Source organism: Chiloscyllium punctatum, chromosome 32 (assembly GCF_047496795.1).
Source record: "Chiloscyllium punctatum isolate Juve2018m chromosome 32, sChiPun1.3, whole genome shotgun sequence".
Lineage (NCBI taxonomy): Eukaryota > Metazoa > Chordata > Chondrichthyes > Orectolobiformes > Hemiscylliidae > Chiloscyllium > Chiloscyllium punctatum.
Window position 1 is genome coordinate 42918178 of NC_092770.1, and position 21378 is coordinate 42939555.

The 21378-nt window shown below is 38.6% G+C and overlaps 1 protein-coding gene across 3 annotated transcripts in view; it reads right to left on the reverse strand.

Moving 5' to 3' along the window:
* Positions 1 to 33: 33 nt before the first annotated feature.
* Positions 34 to 21378, reverse strand: part of LOC140458108 (tubby-related protein 3-like) — a 118245-nt gene continuing 96900 nt past the window's right edge. The window contains exons 6-11 of one of the 3 annotated variants that reach the window (XM_072552191.1): positions 15628 to 15825; positions 9062 to 9174; positions 6328 to 6442; positions 4799 to 4897; positions 3482 to 3653; positions 34 to 2335 (exon numbers count right to left, since the gene is read on the reverse strand). In XM_072552191.1, coding sequence (XP_072408292.1) covers positions 2202 to 2335; positions 3482 to 3653; positions 4799 to 4897; positions 6328 to 6442; positions 9062 to 9174; positions 15628 to 15825 — 831 coding nt within the window. In that variant the 3' untranslated portion in view covers positions 34 to 2201. The remainder of the gene's footprint in view (positions 2336 to 3481; positions 3654 to 4798; positions 4898 to 6327; positions 6443 to 9061; positions 9175 to 15627; positions 15826 to 21378) is intronic. The other 2 variants (XM_072552190.1, XM_072552189.1) reach the window with 2 other exon arrangements.

Sequence of the window (21378 nt, forward strand, 5' to 3'; positions counted from 1 at the left end):
GCTCTTCTAATTCACAATAAAAACACACACCTTTTGATTAAGTTTTACTTACTTTATCAACCACATTTTCCATAGTCTGCATACATCAGAACATCATAACATGGCTTCTTTTATGATACAGATACAAAGCACTGTAAACTACCAAGACAGTTGGCATATTGAGATGTGCAAGTTGGATGTGATGTAGATATCATAAAGACAATAAAAATTATCCAGCATTGTGGAAAAATAACTTCAGACATTTTGCTACAGCTATTATTTGGCCAAGCATCAGGCTTAAGTATTTGAAGAAATGACCAGGACTCAAAAGAAAAAGAAAGCCTGCATATATCAGATGCAGAGAACTGCATTTGTTTTAATTATCACAAAACCCTAAATTATATAAATTAAGAATACACAGTGATGACACAGGCTAAAGGATGTCAGGAAGAATATCAGCTGGAATGTATTAGAGCAACAACTTAAATTGGAACATTGGCTGAAGATGATTATATCAGAAAGACATAGATTAGAGCTTATCATATACGAAAATATATGGGTTGTAGCAAATCATAGGAACACTCAACATGGGCAGGACCATGCAACAAAAGACAATACACAAACTGAAATGTTATCACATGAACACCGAGGCTGGAGTTTATCATAGATGGAAAACAGGCAGGTGTGTATTTCAAGGCCAGAATACTTTAAGGGACTCATGAAATACAAGCAGAACAGAGCGGCAGTTCATTAATGTCACATAATTACAGTATTAAGATATGTTCTGTCCTTGAAATATACTCCTTTGGGTTTATCTCAGGCAATTTTATTTTAAAGCTGGTGGAAGGTAACAAAACAGACAAAGCACAGCAGGCACCAGGATTTAATTACATGATTTGAATTGGTATTATTTTTTCCAGTTGATGTGATGGATGAATGTCAACTGATACATACTTTTTAATGGAACTATACCTAAATTTTTCTTTGCTGTCTGTTGATAACTGCTGCTCAGAGGCAAGTAAGAAGCAGATATTTTATGCTCAAAGCTCTATTATGATAACAGAGTGTGCCTCACACTGTTCATAGTGCAAAATGGCTCTGTAGAAGAAATTCATGCCTCCACACAAAATTTCTCCCTCTTGATTTCCTCTGACCAGCAGTTTTGAAGGATAAAACAATAAAGAAGCAAGTAATTATAAAAAACGAGTGCAGAAATTATATTTAGGATCACCTGTTTTCCTCCTATCTAAATGTTTAAAAAATTAATTCACTAATGATCTTTCGTGAAGTTATGGCTCTTGAAACTTCTCAGTTTTATCTAATATGGCCTCTATTTGAAATTTCAAAGTCGAAATCCATCCAAACAATCATGTTCTGCATAGCCAGTTCTGAGTCTGTGAGAAAATACACTTCCTATTGCATCACAGCCTTCATTTCGACTATAAGTTGCATTGATACAGTGCATTTAATGTGGAAAAAATACAAAGGCGCTCAGAGGTGCAAACAGAAAGAAAACACTGGACTCTGCTAGTAAAGCTGTACTCAGTTAATACATCAGCGAGGAGGCCATAGTTACTGTCAGCTGTAACTCCTCAACCTGATCATTCGGTACCATTGATGGAAGTGCTTTTCTATGAATATTTACTAAAGGACCAAAGTGCAACATAAAAAATGGTCAGTTGAATGTGGCACTCTAATGTTTGCAACCATATTCTAGCATAAGTCAATGCCCTCAAAAAGAAGGGAAAGGGAAGGAAAAAAAAGAGATAGAATACAACATGCCGATTACAATAATCATGAAATTTAAGATTATGTCAGCCATTCATTTTTGACATAATTAAAAAAGGCAGCTCTTCTTATTCCACCTATTAGTTAATTTGCATCCTAGATTTAGATAGTTCCTCTTTTATGTCTATGGGCAAATGTGAACAGTGATCACTTGCTGCCTACTGCATTTGGCAGAATATTGTACTCAAGTACAACAATGAAAAATATGGTCCATTATCAGCATGATTAGTGTGCCATGATTGCTAAGCCACTTGGGAATCTATTTCTGACATTTGCAGAATTTTTATTTCTTTTCTTTTGTTTCCATTTTTGATTGAAATCAATTTCACGGTAGATCGGTTTGCATGATTACATCAAAACCAGCACAATACAATAAATATGTCCCTTTAGTTTTCAGCTTCTTAAAAAGTGGAGGCCTGCACCCACTACTGTCCTCATTCACATGCCAATTTACTGTCAAAACTAGACAATCCAATTGCAAAGGCTTGCAATGCACACATTGGGTAATTGTAGTCCATTGTGAAAACATCTTCTGCCACTCGTCCGAACTGCATCACAATGTAATCAGCTGGTAAGGAAAGCAGGAAAAACGTTATTGTTAGCAAGAAAACTGCATTTAACATATTTCCTATTACAATTTTCTGTGTACTAGCTTTAACAGAAGTACGAAACAAGTCAACTTAAGCAGAAACATCCACTGACAAATTTCCAAGGTAGCTGTTGGTCATATGCCAACTACCCCAGGATCAGTTTAATAGCTTGTGAGCTAAGCTGAATAAACTTGGATGCAATATTATATAGAGTCATAGAGATGTACACCACTGAAATAGATGCTTTGGTCCAACTCGTCCATGCCGACCAGATATCTTAAATTAATCTAGTCCCATTTGCCAGCACTTCACCCATATCCCTCCAAACGCTTCATATTCATATACCCATCCAAATGCCTTTTAAATAGTGTAATTGTACCAGCCTCCACTACTTCCTTTGGCAGCTCACTCCATACACACATTATTCTATGTGGAAAAGTTGCCTCTTAGATCCCTTTTAAATCTTTCCCCTTTTGCCCGAAACGCCGATTTTACTGCTCCTCGGATGCTGCCTGACCTGCTGTGCTTTTCCAGCATCACTCTAATCTGAAGTCCATATAGATCACATCTACCACTCATCAATCCTCCTTGTTACTTCTTCAAATAACTCAATCAAGTTTGTGAGACATGACTTCCCACGCACAAAGCTATGTTGACTATCCATAATCAGTCCTTGCCTTTCCAAATACCTGTACATCCTGTCTCTCAGGAATCCCTCCAACAACTTGCCCACCATCGATGTCAGACTCAAAAGTCTATAGTTCCTGGCTTGTCCTTACCACCCTTCTTAAACATTGCCACCATGTTAGCCAACTTCCAGTCTTCCGGCACCTCACCTGTGACTATCGATGATACAAATATCTCAGGAAGAGGCCCAGGAATCATTTCCTTAGCTTCTCACAGAGTTCGAGGGTACATCTGATCAGGTCCTGGGGATTTATCCCCTTTTATATGTTTCACAGACAAATGCCACTGTGAAAGTGCAGCACAGCAAATTCTGATGAAATTATCCCAATACATGTACCGAGGCTAATAATGAAGGGTCTTTTCACATTTAGATGTCCCAAAATAAACTTCCAATTACAGCGGATCAACAAACATGATTTTTCAGGTTAGATACTTACGATCATTATCATGAACTATCTGAAAATTCTTAACAGATGCCTGTGTGACTCTTCCATGGAAATTCAGCACATAAGACTGAGTGTCATCATTCCAAACAGGCACTTTGTTATGCAGCTCAATTAGATTTTCCATGTTTCTGTTCTGCCACATTAACAGCAAACTTTCGTGCTCCTGTGGGAATGTTGGAAAGCAACAGCAATCATTGCAGAAAATTGTAATATATTCAGCACGGAGAACGGAGATCAGACAAAGCAGAACTGGAGAATTAGGCAATCACAAAATAGGAACTGCACATGTGCTGTGGAATTGATATTCACATATTCAGAGTTTTCATAATTGTGTTATCTCAGTTGCTGCTTTTGTAAAGAAAGTGCACAGAAGATACTATAGATGTTAAGAGGAAACTATTAAATTGTTAAATTTAGATTTACAAAATATAGCCAGTTACACAGCAGCTGCAGATTTGTGTAGGAAGATGAGAATGCAATGAAGTTGCAAACTCAGTGATTCAAGTTTCAACATTTGTTTAGTGAAATTTTGTCTTAAATTTGCACTTTTTCTATTCATAATGCCACAATTAACTGATCTGTATGAAAGATGTCACTGTTAACCTTAGAAGAGATGTAACGTAAGGATCCAAATTGTCTTTATTCTGGTATAAAAATTACACCAGAAGTTGAATTTTCTTCTATTTAATGAGACCTTTTAATTCGATAGGTGGTCATCAAAGGGTATGAGCATTATACCATTGGTCAGCCTGCCCCATTGGGGTCAGGATGTTGGTTTAACCTGGCTGACAAAACATGGTTTGCACAGAGAAATTAAATGTATGCCCCTCTACTTCGTGGTGTCACTTATTCAACCCAAAGTACACAGTTCCGCCATGTTTTCTGAATTCAAGTTATTGATCTAAAACATTAACCTTGTTTCTCTCTGCCAAATGCTACTGATCTAAGCATTTACAGAATTTTCTGTTTTTAATGTCAGGGCTCCAGCAGTCACAGTACCTTGCTACTGTATTAATTTCAAATAATTTTGCATTACGCTTTCAAAGAATCTTTGCTCCTGGCAGAAACTTTTATCCAGTCCAGATTAAAATTTAAGTCTAACAAGTCAAAGCAATAATTCGACAAGTATAATACACCTAGGCTCTATCTTACACTTATTTTGAATATATTTGCAGACAAATACTTTAAATATATTTTTAGAATATATTTTCTTGCTGCAATACTATTTAATTAGCTTTCCCACTGTCCCTTGAAACCTGACTGGTACAGTTTCATTAAAATCTACCTCTCTTTTTAAAATGGACTTACATTGCGAGGTCTGATGGGGACTCGCTCATGATTCATGCTCATACCTGGAATGACAACAGTCATTTTCCGTGGTCCTTTAAAGCCAAGAACATTGGTCTCCTAGAACGAATTAAAATTGCAACTTGTTGTGTTAATAATATTTCGTAACCTTATTATTCACAAACATTGAACCGTTCCTTATACTATTGAGGAAATTTGTGATTTGACAATGATTCCTGTAATAATTAGTTTTTACAAAATTGAAATAAAAACGTGGAAACAAAATGCATGTTTAGAGGATTTGATTTTGAAGTGCAGTCATGAAAATCAGCAGCTTTCTGCCCAAAGATGCTACACGATACACATGAAAGTACTATGTATGGAGGAATAACAATGAATGTGAAGTATTGCATACTTTGAGTCACAGCATCGAATCTAATAGTGTGGCACGTGCAGATAATTAATGGGTCAATACCCATAGGTAATGTACCCTTGTTACACAGAACAGTTGATGTAACTCTGAATATGCATTATTCAGCATAATTACTTTTGAGATTTTTACAAAAAAACAGATGTAGCTATTTCCCCACTCTGAACATATACAGCAACAATAATTCTACCTATATTTTGCGCTGAATGCAAAGGATGTTTATTACTGAAAAAATATTCCCTGTTCACACAACGTGGATGGGGAGTGGGGTTAAAAATGAAATATCTACTAGCAATCCTGTGTATTGTTAATTAATACAAAGCTACAAATAGTTTTGTACTGAAACAATATAGAGTTTTAAGCATGTTGAGGCAATCCAAACTTATTTAATCTCAGATCCTTACACTCAGCTCATAATGCTTTGAACCTGGTCTGAAGGAGGTGAAAACTTCATAGTTAAACAGTTACACCATCTAGTCTCTCACTCACTACTTTTCATTCACAAGATTTGGACACTGCTGGCAGAACCAGCATTTATTGCCCATCTCTAACTGCCCTTAAGAGATAGTGGTGAGTCACTTTGTGTATAGATGGGAGGCTTGCTAGGCCATTTCCAAGGACACTTCAGAGTTAACAAGATGTATGATAATCCAGACCCTCATCAAAAATCAGACTAGATAAGGATGGCAGATTGAATTGCTGTTTTTGAATCAGATGGGTTTTATGACAATCTGGTCACTCTATTGCCACCATTACAGATTTAAATTAAGGAACTGACGTGGGAGCAACTATGCAACCAATCCTGTGTAAAATTTTATTTTAGTACATTGGATTTTTTTTAATAAAGCTGCATTGACCATGCATAAATTAGCAGAAAAATAGCCTGCATCTACTCTTCTTCATTATTTTTTCCATTTAATTTTCACTTCTCTACGTAGATCACAGAGGGAATAGTGGATACTCTGCAAAACCATTACATATATTCTGATAATATCGCTCAGAGTATAACAGCACAACTGAGTAATAAATCCATAGGATTTGAAGTATTATTTAACAGGGTATCCAAACGACATAAAACAGACTTTAGAATGGTAAAATATTTCAATGCTGTAATACTTACATAACAAATTGCAGCTAACTCCTGTCTGGTATTCGTTTCATCAAGCAGCCCAACTGCTTTTGCAGGATTTACTCCATTATCATAAATTGTAAATTTAGTTCCCATTAAATTTGACCTGATAGAAAATAAATGCAACACATGAATAACAATCATACACAACAAAGGCACAATGAACAAATACTCTGAAATGCAGATATAGGAAATTTTATCTGTTTATTAGCACCAGTAAAAATTAATAATTATACAATTAAAATGATAAGTCAGTGACACTGTCAGCCTCTTGTGCAATGCTCTGTAATGTTCAATGCAAAATCACTGTGAATCAGAGAGAGTAGCTCACTTGTAGCTCTTTGAATAGACTCTGTTTTCATGTCAATAATGGTAAAGTATTTACAGCGCAGATATAGGCCATTTGACCCAACTGGTCCAACATGTTTTCTCTTCTTCATTCACAAGATGTTGACATCGCTGGATAGGCCAGCATTGCTTATCTCTACTTACCCTTGAGAATCTGGGGAGATCCTGAACCACTGCAGTTTTTGCAGTGTAGGTACAGTGCTTTTAGAAAAGGAGGTCCAGAATTTTGTCAGTGATAATGGAAGAACAGCGATATAGTTCCAAATCAGGATGATGTGCAACTTTACTGGGAACTGGTTTTCCCATGTATTTGCTGTCCTTGTCCTTCTGGATAATAGGTTGAAAGTTTGGAAGATGCTTTTGAAAGAGTCTTAAGCAAGTTGCTGTAATGCATCTTATACATATACACATTCCTGCAACTGTTCGCTTGCGTTGAATGTATGAATGTTGAAAATAGTGGATGGGGTGCTAATCAAACAGTCTGCTTTATCTTGGCTGGTACTGAACTGTTGGAGATGCACACTTCAACTAGTTAAGTGCAGGGTATTCAATCACACTTCTGGCTTCTGCATTGTAGATTCCAGACCAGACATTTGGGAGACAGGTATTGGCAGCCATATCATTTATGTAGGAGACGGTGAGGTCTGCAGATGCTGGAGATCAGATTTGAGAGTGTGTTGCTGGAAAAGCACAGCATCTGAGGAGCAGGAAAATTGACATTTCAGGCCGGAGTCAATCATTAGGTACCATTTATGTAGCTGGTCCAATTCCATTTCAGACATATGTTGAAGTTATTGAAACTGCAGGATTTGGCAATGGCAATGCCATTACATGTTAAGCAGAGGTGATTACGTTCTCTCTCATTTGAAATGGTGAGATAAAAAGGTAACTTGTAAATTACCAGTTCAACTTGGATATTTTTTGGATCATGCTGTATACTTACATGGGCTGTTTCATATCGGAGGAATTGTAAATGGTGCTAAACATTATCCAATTATCAGCCTACATCACACTTGATGTTATGGTTGATAGAATGTCTTCAGTGAAGCACCTTAAGATGGCTGAGCCCAGGACACTGCCCCGAGGAATTCCTACAGTGATGTCCTGAGACACAGATGATGTTAGAGACCCTCTAACAACCACAACCTTATACCAGCAATGACTCCAACCAGCAGAGAGTCTTCCCCTGATCCCCATTGGATCCGGTTTCTTCGCTGGGCCTCCTTGATGTCATACACAGTCAAATTATGATATAGAAATAGCAAATAGAAGGAAAATTTCAAACTAGGAACTCCAAACTAGTGGCACTCTGAAGCCAATCTTTTCTTTTGGGTATATATTTCTTTTACCTGCTTTACCTTGTTTGAATTTGGAGAGTTGTTTTGGTTTGGAAGGGGCTGATTTTGATTTAGGAATTTTATTAATGGTTAAGTTTGAAACCAGAACACCAAGATCCATTAATAGCAACAAGACAAGGCAGAGCAGAATTTGCTAAACCAAGGCATACATTGTAGGAAAACCGAAAGATGCTTGAGGGTGCTTCCACAGAGCCCCAAAGATCTGCTAGAGAAATTATATTCTTTTGAGTAATGTGTTTTCTGTGTCTTGCTCTTATACCTTACGGAATGGAATCAGTCTTGGATGATAGTGCTAAGGAGTACCTTCTCTTATCTAAAGAAGTAATGAAGGATAATGGTGCTATGGAATTGGACACTTAGCCAATTCTAATATGAATAACAATTACTTCCATTTTGATAAAAGTAAACCCTTGTTTATACTTCTCCAAGATTGGACAAGTGACATATAAGTTAAACATCACTTAATGCCAGCCCGAGAATGTCCATCTAGCCAAATTCAAGAGCACACCTTTCATAGCCTGTGAATTGACAACATTCCACCATTCTATCTATCTATTCTTACACCATTCCTGGGTTAAGATCATTAACTGAGACTTTTTTCTCAATTTTTGGGGACTGAGAAATTGTTTTAAACTCACTATCAAACATCTTTCTCATCAATTTGGCCAAGTTTTCAAGGAGAGGGACACCATACAAATACATTGCCAGCGCCCTGAAAAGGTCTATCCAAAATGAAAGTTGAAAACTGAATTAGTACTTGCTCAGTAAATGCTCAATGTGCATTATTTAAACAAACTAACTACTTCAAATGAATTTAAGTCATCAATGTCTAATAGATACACCAAATACATAAGTTAATATAACATTTATCCAATATATTTTTACAACTCAGCAGCATTCATTATGACAGCACACAGGTCATTTACCAAAGACCATAACTTATAAAATCCTTCAGCATTTGTATAGGACTTTGTATAAAACATAATTATTAATTTACAATCTTATCAAAATATAACAACCTTAATTTCCCTACGTAGCTGTCAGCTTCTCGTGACAAGTCGGTTGCATCAACTGATATCAGATAATTGGAAGTTTTGCTCTTTTTCCTTTTTCTTCCAGCTAACAAAAAGAGCTGTGTAAAACAAAGCAAAGCAATTTTAAAGACATCTCTTTTATCATAAACAAAGTCAGTTCCTCCATTCATAACAGCAACCTAGTAAGAATTAGATTAATGCCTCAAAGATTTGAATTATTCAATGTATTCATCAAGGTTGAGAATTCGTGCAAAATAGACACACCTTTTAGAGTTAAGCTTCCTAAATATACACTGAAAATGTAGGTGATGTCCAGGGAAACAAATGTTTGCAAAATAATCTCTCCACCCCCACCCAAAATCAGCTTCAAGTGGCCCCAAATCAGAAGCAGAGTAGGGCTCTCCCCATGTCAGAATTGTTGGGTAATTTCTATATTGCCTCAAAAACCTTTTTGTGAGTAAAAAACATATTTTACAACAATAATGGACTACAATAGCGCCTCGACATACGAACGACCCCATTCATGTACAAATTGGTTTACAAACAGGATTGTACGTAAAACTTTGCTTCAACATAAGTACGAAATTCAAGGTATGAACGAAGATACGAACGCAAAAAGCCCGTGTGCGACCACGTGGTTTCATTGTTCTGCTTTGCTACCCACTTGTTGAACACAAAAGCTCTCGGGCCCTGTGTGATCTCATTTAGTTCGCCTTTGGCGTGTGCGCTGTGAAGAGCCGTCCAAGCATTCTTATGCCATCCAAACAATGGGAAAAATTGATTTAGTTTGCGAACTTTTTGGTTCGCGAACCAGGTCCCGGAACGGATTAAGTTCGTAAGTTGAGGCGCTACTGTATGTCTACATTACAATACGGTATTAACATGAGCATCAGACACAAAGAAAATAACATATTTCAATGCTGAACTGTGACAGCTGTAGACCTGGAACCAATAAAGAAAATGGATAGCTACTCTAAAATATTTGGCAAATCTGTAATCATTATTAAAAGTTATTTGTTAACTTTTAAAAGATTGGATCAGTTGTAAAGGAATCAACTATGTTTGCATGATCAGAAATATTTATGTGACCTGTTAGCTCTTAGCTGGAAGCAACAGGAACAGGAACAATGTAAAAAAAAATGGAGGCCACAGACAAGGTCAATAAAAAAAAGAAACAAGAGAGCTGGAAAAGAGAGTTGAATTGATTTCTGCAAGGAAGTGTGCTACATAGGGCAAATTATACAGATGGAATTTATTTATACAGAAGCTGCTGCATGCACAGAATCAGTTAAACACTTGGAAGAAAGGGACTGGAAAATAACTTAGAAGCCCTGTGTAACTGAAGCCGGAATACTGCTTGAACTGTAGATCTGGAATTGAAATTGCCTACGTTGTCCATGGTGACCCCAATTTAAAGCTTCAAATTTAGTGTAATCTCAGACTGAGAGCTGAAAACGGTGAGTGATTTGCTGAGCAGGCCTTGCACCCTCCAGTTTGGGAACCAGTGGCCCACAATGACATAATCATGAGATATCAGTAATATCTCGTATTCCATCTGAAGTTCACTCCAACCAGGATTTTCATTGCTTTTGATGTGTCTTTGAGGACAAATTACAGGAAGTGAAATCTTGTTCAATAAATTTCTTCATTTGGGGGTTGTTCGCTAAATTTGATTCATTTGGTTTTCAAAGTCTCATGCGAATCACAACAAAAATCCAATTTAGAACACAAAGGGATGTGGTATTGTGCGTTCCCTGTGTTATCTTTTTAAATTCGTTTACCAAGAAAAAAGGTTACTTTGACTTTCCTCTCAAAAAACTAACATTTTAGTTTCAAGAGCCACATCAGCTAGGTTTGAGTGAATGAAAAACCATGTCACTGGTTTGCCTCATAGTTCAAACTTGTGGCATGACCATGAAGACAAAAGTGAGACAGCAATATTGTCAGAGCCATCTAATTAACAAATGACTACTGAGAGAGTTGAACAATCAGTAGATGCAAATAAAAGCAACTATCTGGTGACTGTAACAACCAAGGTGTGAGATATACGGATTTCTTTCCAGTCCCACTCCTCCACCAGTCCAAACAAAGTTTAAATTTAACCAGATTGATGACATGGCTAATTATGTAGGTTTTAGACTGCATCTGGTTCAGTGTTTGAAACAAGTTAGCCATGTGTCTTTATTCAACAAAAAAATCTTGTTGACAATCAAAATAATTTAGCGCCAAGATAAATATGACTTATTTTCTAACATTCTAAACCTAACAAGAGTAAATATGAATAAGAGACAAATGATGGTCAAGCACCCTACACCGAACAGTAAATTTGATCGAGACAGATCCCAGATTTCTCAGCAGACACACCCCTCCCATCCTTCAGATTCAGTGACAGTCAGACAAGCAAAGTCTGTGTGGAGTTTGCACATTCTTCCAGTGTCTGTGTGGGTTTCCTTGCACAGTCCAAAGATATGCTGGTCAGGTGAATTGGCCATGCTAAATTGCCCACAGGTGCATTAGTCAAGGGTAAACATAGGGGAGGGGAATGGGTCTGGGTGGGTTACTCCTCGGATGGTCAGTGTAGACTTGTTGGGCCAAAGGGCCTGTTTCCATACTGTATGGAATCTAAGCATTCAAACTTCACAAGTGATGGCTTTCACTTTTGTCAACCTGGCCTTGAGCTCTCTCAAAAGCTACTCTGTCATGGTCTGCTGCAATGACTGATCTCATTTTGGTGGTCCACATTCCTTTCCTGGGATTATGCTTCCATGGATTCTTCTAAACCGCACTCCAGTACTTACTCATAAGCACAACTTCAGCTTTTCAAAAGCAGCAAGCTTTACCAAGTGAATATGGACACTGGACAAAAAAAGAACTTGGGATGGTGGAAATCAGAAACAAAAGTAGTAGTGCCACTGGACCCGAAACATTAATTCTGCTTTCTCTCTGCAGATGTTGTCAGACCTGCTGAGTTTTTTCATCAATTTCTGTTCTTGGTTGAATACTGAGCCTAGGGCTGATTCCAGAGCATTCGGTCTGGCTCAGTTGCCCAAAGCAAACATTGCTTATGGTTCCTTCACCATCCCCCCAGATGTGCTGAAATATTAGTGGCGCAAAGATTCTTCTGAGTCCTCACAACTCCCAGGACTTTTCTAGTGCCCTGATCTAGCATTTAACTGTCTACTAACTCCTAGAACCTTTCTTCAAGTTTTCACAGCTCAAATGCATTCAACTGTTCTGGATTTCTCACTGAGTCCTTGGTTGCACTGACTTGGTGTAGTTTAGTTGCTAATCCATTCTTTTCCACATGGAGCTTGCTTCTGCCAGTGTTTTTCACCTGTTCCAACCTACTAGCACCCTGGAAACACTCTTCAGTGACCTAGATTGTTTTGAATAACCTATTGAAAATTATGCAATAAACATACCCTTGTTCCTAGGCATCACTGAATACAAATCAAATGTGACAATTTGAAATAGTCTGTTCCCTGAATGTAACACAGATTCCTGGAGGCCATACCATAAATTGACATCATTAAGACTGCTTTAAAAGGCAGCCAGGATTAATTTTAGATAGCAACTCCAAAGGAAGTGAGAGGTGATCCTGGCAACTTGAAATGACAGAAGGCAGCAAGGATGGTACTTAGTTTCACTGATGCCTCCTCAAGGAGGTCCACCAGGTGGCATGGCCTCAGAGGGAAGTCATTTTCTCTGAGACGGAAGGTGATGAGCTTCCCCAAATAAAGAATGGGGATGATAGAGAAGGCAAACAGGTGGCTACAATGTAGAAAATGTATTAATAACCTGACGCATTTTGGAAATGTGGGTTAAGTACTTATTACTATGCCTGCAGCCTCAAACGAGACTTGGTTTAATTGAGCATTAATTTGGAGAATGGTCTACTCACACATTGCTCACTACCCACTGAGAACTTCTCTGTGCAGGACATTGGATGCTAGATTGGCCCTTGCAATGCTAGTAATGAATAGCTGAATATTGGATGCATTCCTGTGATACCATGGAGCACAGTTAAGCCACATAGGTATGATGCATAGCAATGCAAATTTAAACACTTCCTGGATAACTCAGCCCACAATACGCAAGAACTGGTGCAAACCTCACACAAAGTGATCATCAATAGAATGGTATCAGAGCTAGGACGCATAGCAGGAGCACCATCGCTGATAACAAGATTGATAAGGACCCCCAAAGGACTAACTGGCTTGATGAATGGATATTGAAGACCATCTGGTAAGCACAAACCGTAGTGTTCAGATCGATACCTCCAATCACACAGAGCTCCAGACAATCAGCAATCATACAGATGCTTTGGAAAGTACATCACACTCTCACTAATTTTATTTCTCTTCCAAATTTTGAACAAGAATTTTTTTAAAAAAAATCATTCATTGCATGAGGCATCCCTGGCTTGGCCAGCATTTATTGCTTTTCTCTAAGTTCTATGAAGGAGGGATAGTGAGCTATCTTTCCAAACTGCTGCATTCCTTGGGATGTAGAGAAACCAAAAGTGCTGTTGGGAAGGCACTGCCAGAATTTTGATCCAATAATTGTGAAGGAACAGTGATATATTTTCAAGTCAGGATGCTGTGTAAGAATTTGCAGGTGGTGGGCTGCTATGCATCTGCTGCTCTGACCATCTAAGTGGTAGAGGTCATGGTTTTAGAAAGTGCTATCAAAGGAACCTTGGTGAGTTATTGCAGATGATACAAATTGTTAGCACTGATGAAGGAAATGAACGTTGAAGGAAGTGGATGGGGTGCTAATCAAGTTTTGTGTCCCAGAGTGTTATGCAGTAGTGGGGCCTCTGAGACCACCCTGCATCTCTGAGAAAGAACAGACCTCAAAGATGTAGACTGATTTAATTCCCTCAAAGTCTCACTTTGGTTGGTAGCTGTGCATGAGTAGTGAACAGGTTACAATCTGGTGAGTATAATATAGATGTATCTGAGATGCTGAACAAGGAAATGACAGTTATAGTCATTCACACTGAGAGATAAGTGGGAGGGCATGGTGATGTTCAGTTTCAGGTTGATGAAATTACTTTGGAGTTATAACAAGAAAGGAAAAGCTGAAACTGCCATGAAAAATGGCTGTACTTCATGGCAGAGTATCCAGAGGGTTTGCATAGCCATTTGCAAGGCAGTCCACTCAGGCCACATATCTCTGGCATGTGCACTTTATTGAGAGAGTGGCAATTCTTATGGACAACTACATCCAGCAAACCAATGTAGTGGATGTTGGAATCTGCATGCATTGCATTTGTGCAGCAATGGCTTGGCAAGAGGAGGAGTGGAAACTCCTCAGGTGAGAAAGCTGTGACAAATGTGCTCTGAAACGGTGAATAAGCAGCGGTGTGATATATCTGTGGTGACACCAAGGCCTCAAAGCTGCAGTGACAGAAGAAATTCCTGTACTTATGCAGGAGTGAAATCTTCATGTTGATCTCCCTTCCTAATATTATATAGTGCGATCTCGCCAGTCCTACCAGCTTTTAAACTCCAATGCACTGACAAAATTCCACAGCATCACTCATTCCAGCACACAATTGGAATTTAAAATCAAAAAATGAAATGTTCTAACCCAATACACCACACTGTTCATTGGAGTTTATGAATGTATTACATTTTCCTTCTCTCCCATCACAGGAAATTCTTATGGACATCCACATCTGCTTTCCTTTATTGGTCAGAGTATTGAGTATAGGAGTTGGGAGGTCATGTTGCAGCAGTACAGGACATTGGTTAGGCCACTTTTGGAATATATTGCATGCAATTCTGGTATCCTTCCTCTCGGAAGGATGTTGTGAAACTTGGAAGGGTTCAGTAAAGATTTACAAGGATGTTGCCAGGGTTGGAGGATTTGAGCTACAGGGAGAGGTTGAATAGGCTGGGGCGCCGGAGGCTGAGGGGTTACAGAGGTTTATAAAATCATGAGGGGCATGGATAGGATAAATAGTCAAAGTCTTTTTCCCTGGGTAGGGGATAGAGGGCACAGGTTTAGGGTGCGGGGGGAAAGATATAAAAGAGATTAAAGGGGCAACTTTTTCACACAAAGAGTGGTACGTGTCTGGAATGAGCTGCCAGAGGAAGTGGTGGAGGATAGTACAATTGCAACATTTAAAAAGTATCTGGATGGATATCTGAATAGGAAGGGTTTGCAGGGATATGTGCCAGGTGTTGCCAGGTGGGACTAGATTAGGTGGGGATATCTGGTTGGCATGGACAAGTTGGACCTAAGGGTCTGTTTCCGTGCTATAACTCAATGACTCTATGTTGGCTTTTAGGCATATAATATACTTTTGTTAATACCATGAATTTTTTTCTCCAGCTTTTCCATTATTTCACAATCAGTTAAGATTTCAATGCTTATGTCTATTCAAGTAACATGAGATGACAATGTAACTGCTCTTTATAAAAATAATTCAGATTCCCTCATAGACAACACTGAAGTTTGACTTGAAACATCAATAATGCTTATGAATTTATTCTTCATGTTTCTCAATCTAATTTTATAGCCATGACCAAGATCTCCCTCACCTTTTTTCCATCGTCACGCTCAAGATGCATGAAATAAGTTGGGTAAAGACCACGGTCCATTCCCTTCTTATCCCGGGTGATCCTGCATTTAATTGTTATTCCACGAGGGGCAGGCCTCAATGCAAATTCCTCCAAATTGTCGATCTCAATCAGGTTTAGGCCAGATCCAGAAGAAGGGAGTGAAGCAGCAGTTGGTTCCTACAAATTAGAAACAAAGAACTCAATGTAATCAATGTATTAATGCTACAAAAACAGTTTCTGAAACTCAAATGGCTGCTTGGGGAAATTCTCTCTTGAAACACATTTATGCAAGTATTTCATATTACTTGAATATTAAAATACTTTTCTGTATTCCTTTTCCATTCTGTGGAAAGTCCGGGTTTTACTGAGAGGCATTACTACAGATTTGAGTTGCAATGTCATTTATATCAAAGTGAGAATACATCCACCAAATCTTTCAGACCAAATCATCCAAATGCACTTCAAAATGACCCCTATGACCACAGCTCACTGGGGGTGCATACTGGAAATCAAGCTCCTCTATTCCCAGAGTCTTCACAAACATTAAGGATTCTTTCAAAATATGCAAAATTGCCCAATCTACATGTCTTCTAGATTCAGGTTAAGAAAGCATGGATCAGACAGATTGACACAAAAAACTTTAGCATAATGGATGAAAGAAAAAAAAACTGGGAAGGCAGTTAAATGATTCAAATTGACTCCAGCACATCTGCAGTAACATTGCTTGAACAAACAGCAGTGCAAACAGCAATAAACTGTATTAAACTAAATAGCAGTGGAAGTGGTTTGGGGGCAGGGGATCAAATGGAAAATTATGGAAAAAGTTAAAAAGGGGTGGGTGAAGGCCAAGTATAGGCCATTAAAATTTCTAGAACAAGTAATAGGACAAAGAGTAACGAAAGAGTCAGGGATCTAACAACAGAGAATGGGCCAATTGACACCTGAGGGTATTGTACCTAAATACATACAGTATACAAACCAAGGCAATTGAACTTATAGTACAAATTGAAATTGGTGGATACAATGTTGAGAGATGGCTGCAAGGGATTCAGAGACTAACAAGAAATTAAATTAAATTGAAAGCAAGAAGTCGTTTAGAGTCTTAAGATGTAGAATCTGTGTAGGTGCAGTTGAGGAATGTGTAGGCGGAGTTGACAGGATTTGTGTACAGGACTCCTAGCAGTAGTCAAAATATGGGGCAGAAAAAAATCAGGACACAGAAAAGACATGTAAGCATGGCACTATCACAATAATCATTGGGCTTTCAATATGCTTGACTGGGAAAATCAGGTTTCTGGCAGATCCCCAAACAAAAGGAATTTGTGGAACGCTTACAAGATGGTTTTTTTGGAGCAACTTGTGGTAGACCCCACTGGGAATGGCAATTCTGGATTTGCTGATGTGTATTAAGGGAGACTTAATGCAAGAACTTAGGGTGAAGTACCCCTAGGGGGCAGTGACCATAATAACAGTGACCATAATATGATAGAATCCACCCTGCAGTTTGAGAGGGAGAAGCTGGAATCATTTTTAATTGAGTAAAGGTAACTACTCAATTAAAGGGAGGAGCTGGCCAGAGTTGATTAGAAGGGGATTCTAGCAGGGAAGACAGAGGAGAAATTTGGGTACCAGAGCAGAAATTCATCCCAAGGAACAGGAACCATACGAAAGGGAAGACGAGGTAACCATGACTGACAAAAGTAGTCAGGGACAGCAGTAAAAACAAAAACAGCATACAATGTGGTGAAGATTGGTGGGAATCCAAAGGATTGTGACGTCTTTTAAAAAAACTGCAGAGGATAAAAAAAGCAATGTGGGGGGGGCGGAAGGAGAAGATGAAATATAAGGCTAAGCTAGCTAGTAATAAAAGGAAGATTGCAAGAGTTTTTTTATAAATATATAAAAGGTAAAAGAGCGGCAAGAGTAGATATTGGACTGCTGGAAAAGGAGACTGGAGAAGTAGTAATGGGGAACAAAAAAATGGCAGATGAATTGAATAGGTATTTTGCATCAGAACTTTAACAGAGTTGGGGACAGAGGTGAGTGTAGTGGCCTTCACTAAAGAAAAGATGCTGAGGAAAGTGAATGAGCTGAAGATGAATGAATTGCCGTCCAGATGTTTTGAAGGAGATAGCTGACGAGATTGTGGAGGCATTGGTGGTGATCTTTTAGGAGTTACTGGAGTTAGGGAGAATCCCAAAGGTCTGAAAAATGACTAAACTAACACTGCTGTTTAAGAAGAAAGGGAGGCAGAAGATAGGAAATTATAGTCCAGTTAGCTTGACCTGTCATTGGGAAGAGTTTAGAGTCCATTATTAAGAATGGGATTGTGGAATACTTAGAAGTGCATGGTAAAATAGAACTGAGTCAGCACAGCTTTGTCAAGGTGAGTCATGCCTGACAAATCTGCTAGAATTCTTTTAGGAGGCATTGAGCAAGTAAAATCCACACATTTCTAAAAATTTCAAGACTTCTCACTTCGTTTTAAGAACAGGGAATTCTCTTCGAGACTCTGCTTTTGATGTCATCGGTGTCACTTGTCTTACAATTTACCCTAAGTAAATTATTCTTGCTTTCACAAGGTCAGTTTTTGGCTAAATTTATTATGAAGTCAGCCAACTGTAATTGTTTAAACTGATCTTGTAATTGTCCATATGCTCTTCCCATGTCTTACTACATAGCTCATCATCCGAATAAACCACCCAGTTACGAATTTCAGTAACAACTTAATCGATAAGCTTCTGGAGCGTAGTTGAGGCATTCTTCATTCTAAAAAGCATCACTCAACATTTAGCATAATAAAAGTGGATATTTCTTTAGCTTTTGAAGTTAATGGCACTTGTCACTACCCCTTCAAGAAATCAACATTACAAAGGAATGAGACACTGCCAACCCTATTAATGCAGTCTTCCAACTGTGAATTTGGGTATGAAGTAGAGTACCCATAGTCCAAGAGGATCACAGGTCCTCTCTCTCATTTGAGAGACAAAACTGGTGATAAGGTTAATCTGAGGATAAGGTTAATCTGAGGATCACAATACTTAAGACAAGGGGAGAAGTTGAGAAGGTGGGACCTTCATGGTACCCTCAGTTGGGGCTGGAGTTGAATCTGCACTGTTGCCATCACTCAGCAATGCAAACCAGCCATTCAGCCAACTGAGCTAACTGACATCCAGTTGATATAAAAGATTGGTGAACTTTAGCTGCTTTGACTGGGGTCTATCAAGCAGTTTTCATGCATATATTGAATCTCTGTTTCGACCAGGGCTTGTTTTCCTGTGTTCAGCTGATAAAGATGCTGTTTCATTGCATCTGACTCCCTATGTCCACATCATGCTGAATCAATGCATTACATCCAGGTTATCACAACAGATTCCTGAAGAAGGGCTCATGCCCGAAATGTCGATTCTCCTGCTCCTTGGATGCTGCCTGACCTGCTGTGCTTTTCCAGCAACAGATTTTCAGCTCTGATCTCCAGCATTTGCAGTCCTCACTTTCTCCTATCACTACAGATTACCTTCTGCTTTGCAAACAGTCTCACAGGATCCTCCCATTGCCCTTTTTTTAAACACAGCGTCTGTCATAGTATTTCTGTGTTAGTTGAATTGTCGCAGGTTTAATTTGAGAACGGTCTACCCCTGCTTCTACTTCACTGCTATTGTTTGTCATCTTCCACTAATATTATGAACTAATACACTTGTTCCTCCCTAGCTTCATCCTGAAAATGATACCATTTCAACTTATTTATAAGACATAACAGATTCTTCTTTCTTTGAGCATGAGTATTTACCAGATAAATCATCTGACTAACCTTCCTAACTACTCTGTACGGCTCACTCATTTTCACTTTCAGAGATTCATCTTGCAAAGCCAACAATGCCAATATTTCATTTCCCACTTGAAATTTCCAGTTGCTGAATGTTTATCTGCCTATATTTTCAATTTCCTTTGCGAAACTTCCAAATGCTCTTGTATTACCTTATGTTCTCCTGTGAGTCTTTCTAGAAAGATGGACACATAACTCAACATTGAGATTCATTTTTTTGATTCGAGAAATTTTCCCTGACCAACTTTAATGTTTTCGATAGAGCTGCTATTTTCATGACCACAATTCAATTCAAAAGAACTAAACCCCCCAATACAGTCATTTGGGGAACCTCCGGTAGGAAATAATAAGAAATCTTATTCGTTGCCCTAATCTTGTGGGTAATCATGACAGCATGCCTTAATCATAGCTGTGAGAATCTGATGGGTTCCCTCCAAAGCTCCCTGTATTTGTGGATAAGAGGAAGGTGATTTCAATTGGTTTATATCCAAATTGCTATGAGCCCCTGAAAAACTTCAGAAAAGGTTAGAACTGTGATCAGATTGTATCTCAGTTACCTGCATCTCAATGAGTAAAGAAGTGAATTAATGTTTCCACTACTATCCTAGCTGGAATTGTCCTTAAAAGGAATAGCTTCTGGGAATCAGGATGTCATATCCTTAATTGTCAGGACATATTGGTGTCATGCTTTTGTTTTCACTAACAGTGCTATACATTCCACTAACACTCTGAATGGTTGTTCAAAGATTGGTATGGGTATCAAAGGTGCTGGTTTAATTATGTGTTGAGGTTTTCCCTGTCAGCTTTCCTATATGGCATGCTTTACAGAACTGCAATACATCTTTATCTTTACTCTCTGATCACCCTGATAGAATAGGTGGGACTCATTTTATGAGAAATGTTTGCACAGGCTGCACATGTCTCCAATGGAGCTTAGAAGAATAAGATCAGATCTTAAGGGTCCCTCTTGTGGACAGGGAGACCTGGGATCTCTCCACCCTTCAGGCACTCTGCCTGTATTCCTGATGAAGGGCTTTTGCCCGAAACGTCGATTTTACTGCTCCTCGGATGCTGCCTGAACTGCTGTGCTTTTCCAGCACCACTAATCCAGACCTGGGATCAAGTCTCATCTATTCCAGAAGTACGTAATAAAATCTCTGAACTGGTTGATTAGAAAAACAGGTTTAATTGAAAAGAAAATTGAGATCTGTTCTTATTAAGAAATATAAGTTCATGAGACAAGAATGGATTTCCATTTAAGACAGTGATGAGAATTTTGTCGTCCTCTCAAAGGTCCCAGATTGGTGGAAATAGAGTCTCTGAATTTTTTGTCAGGTTTTTTTTAAGGTAGATTCTTTTCTAACGTAAGAGATAAAAATTAGGATGAGATGTGAAGGCTCAGGGCGCTTGAGGGTTACAAGGTAGACAGGAAAGGCCTAAAGAGAGAGCTCAGAAGAGCCAGGAGGAGACATGAGAAGTTGTTAGCGTATAGGATCAGGGTAAACCCTAATGCTTTCTATAGGTATTTAAGGAATAAAAGAATGAAAGCAGTAAGATTAGGGCCAATCAAGGATAGTAGTGGGAAGTTGTGTGCGGAGTCAGAGGAGATAGAGGAAGCACTAAATTAATATTGTTCAACAGTATTCACTCTAGAAAACAACAATGTTGTCAAGGAGAATACTGAGATTTAGGCTACTAGACTAGGTGGGATTGAGGTTCACAAGGAAGAGATATTAGAAATCCTGCAGAGTGTGAAAATAGATAAGTCCCCTGGGCTGGATGTGATTTATCCTAGGATCCTCTGGAAAGCCAGGGAGGAGATTGCCGAGCCTTTGACATTGTCTACAGGAATACTGGAAGATAGCAAATGTGGTTCCCCTGTTCAAGGAGGGGAGTAGAGACAA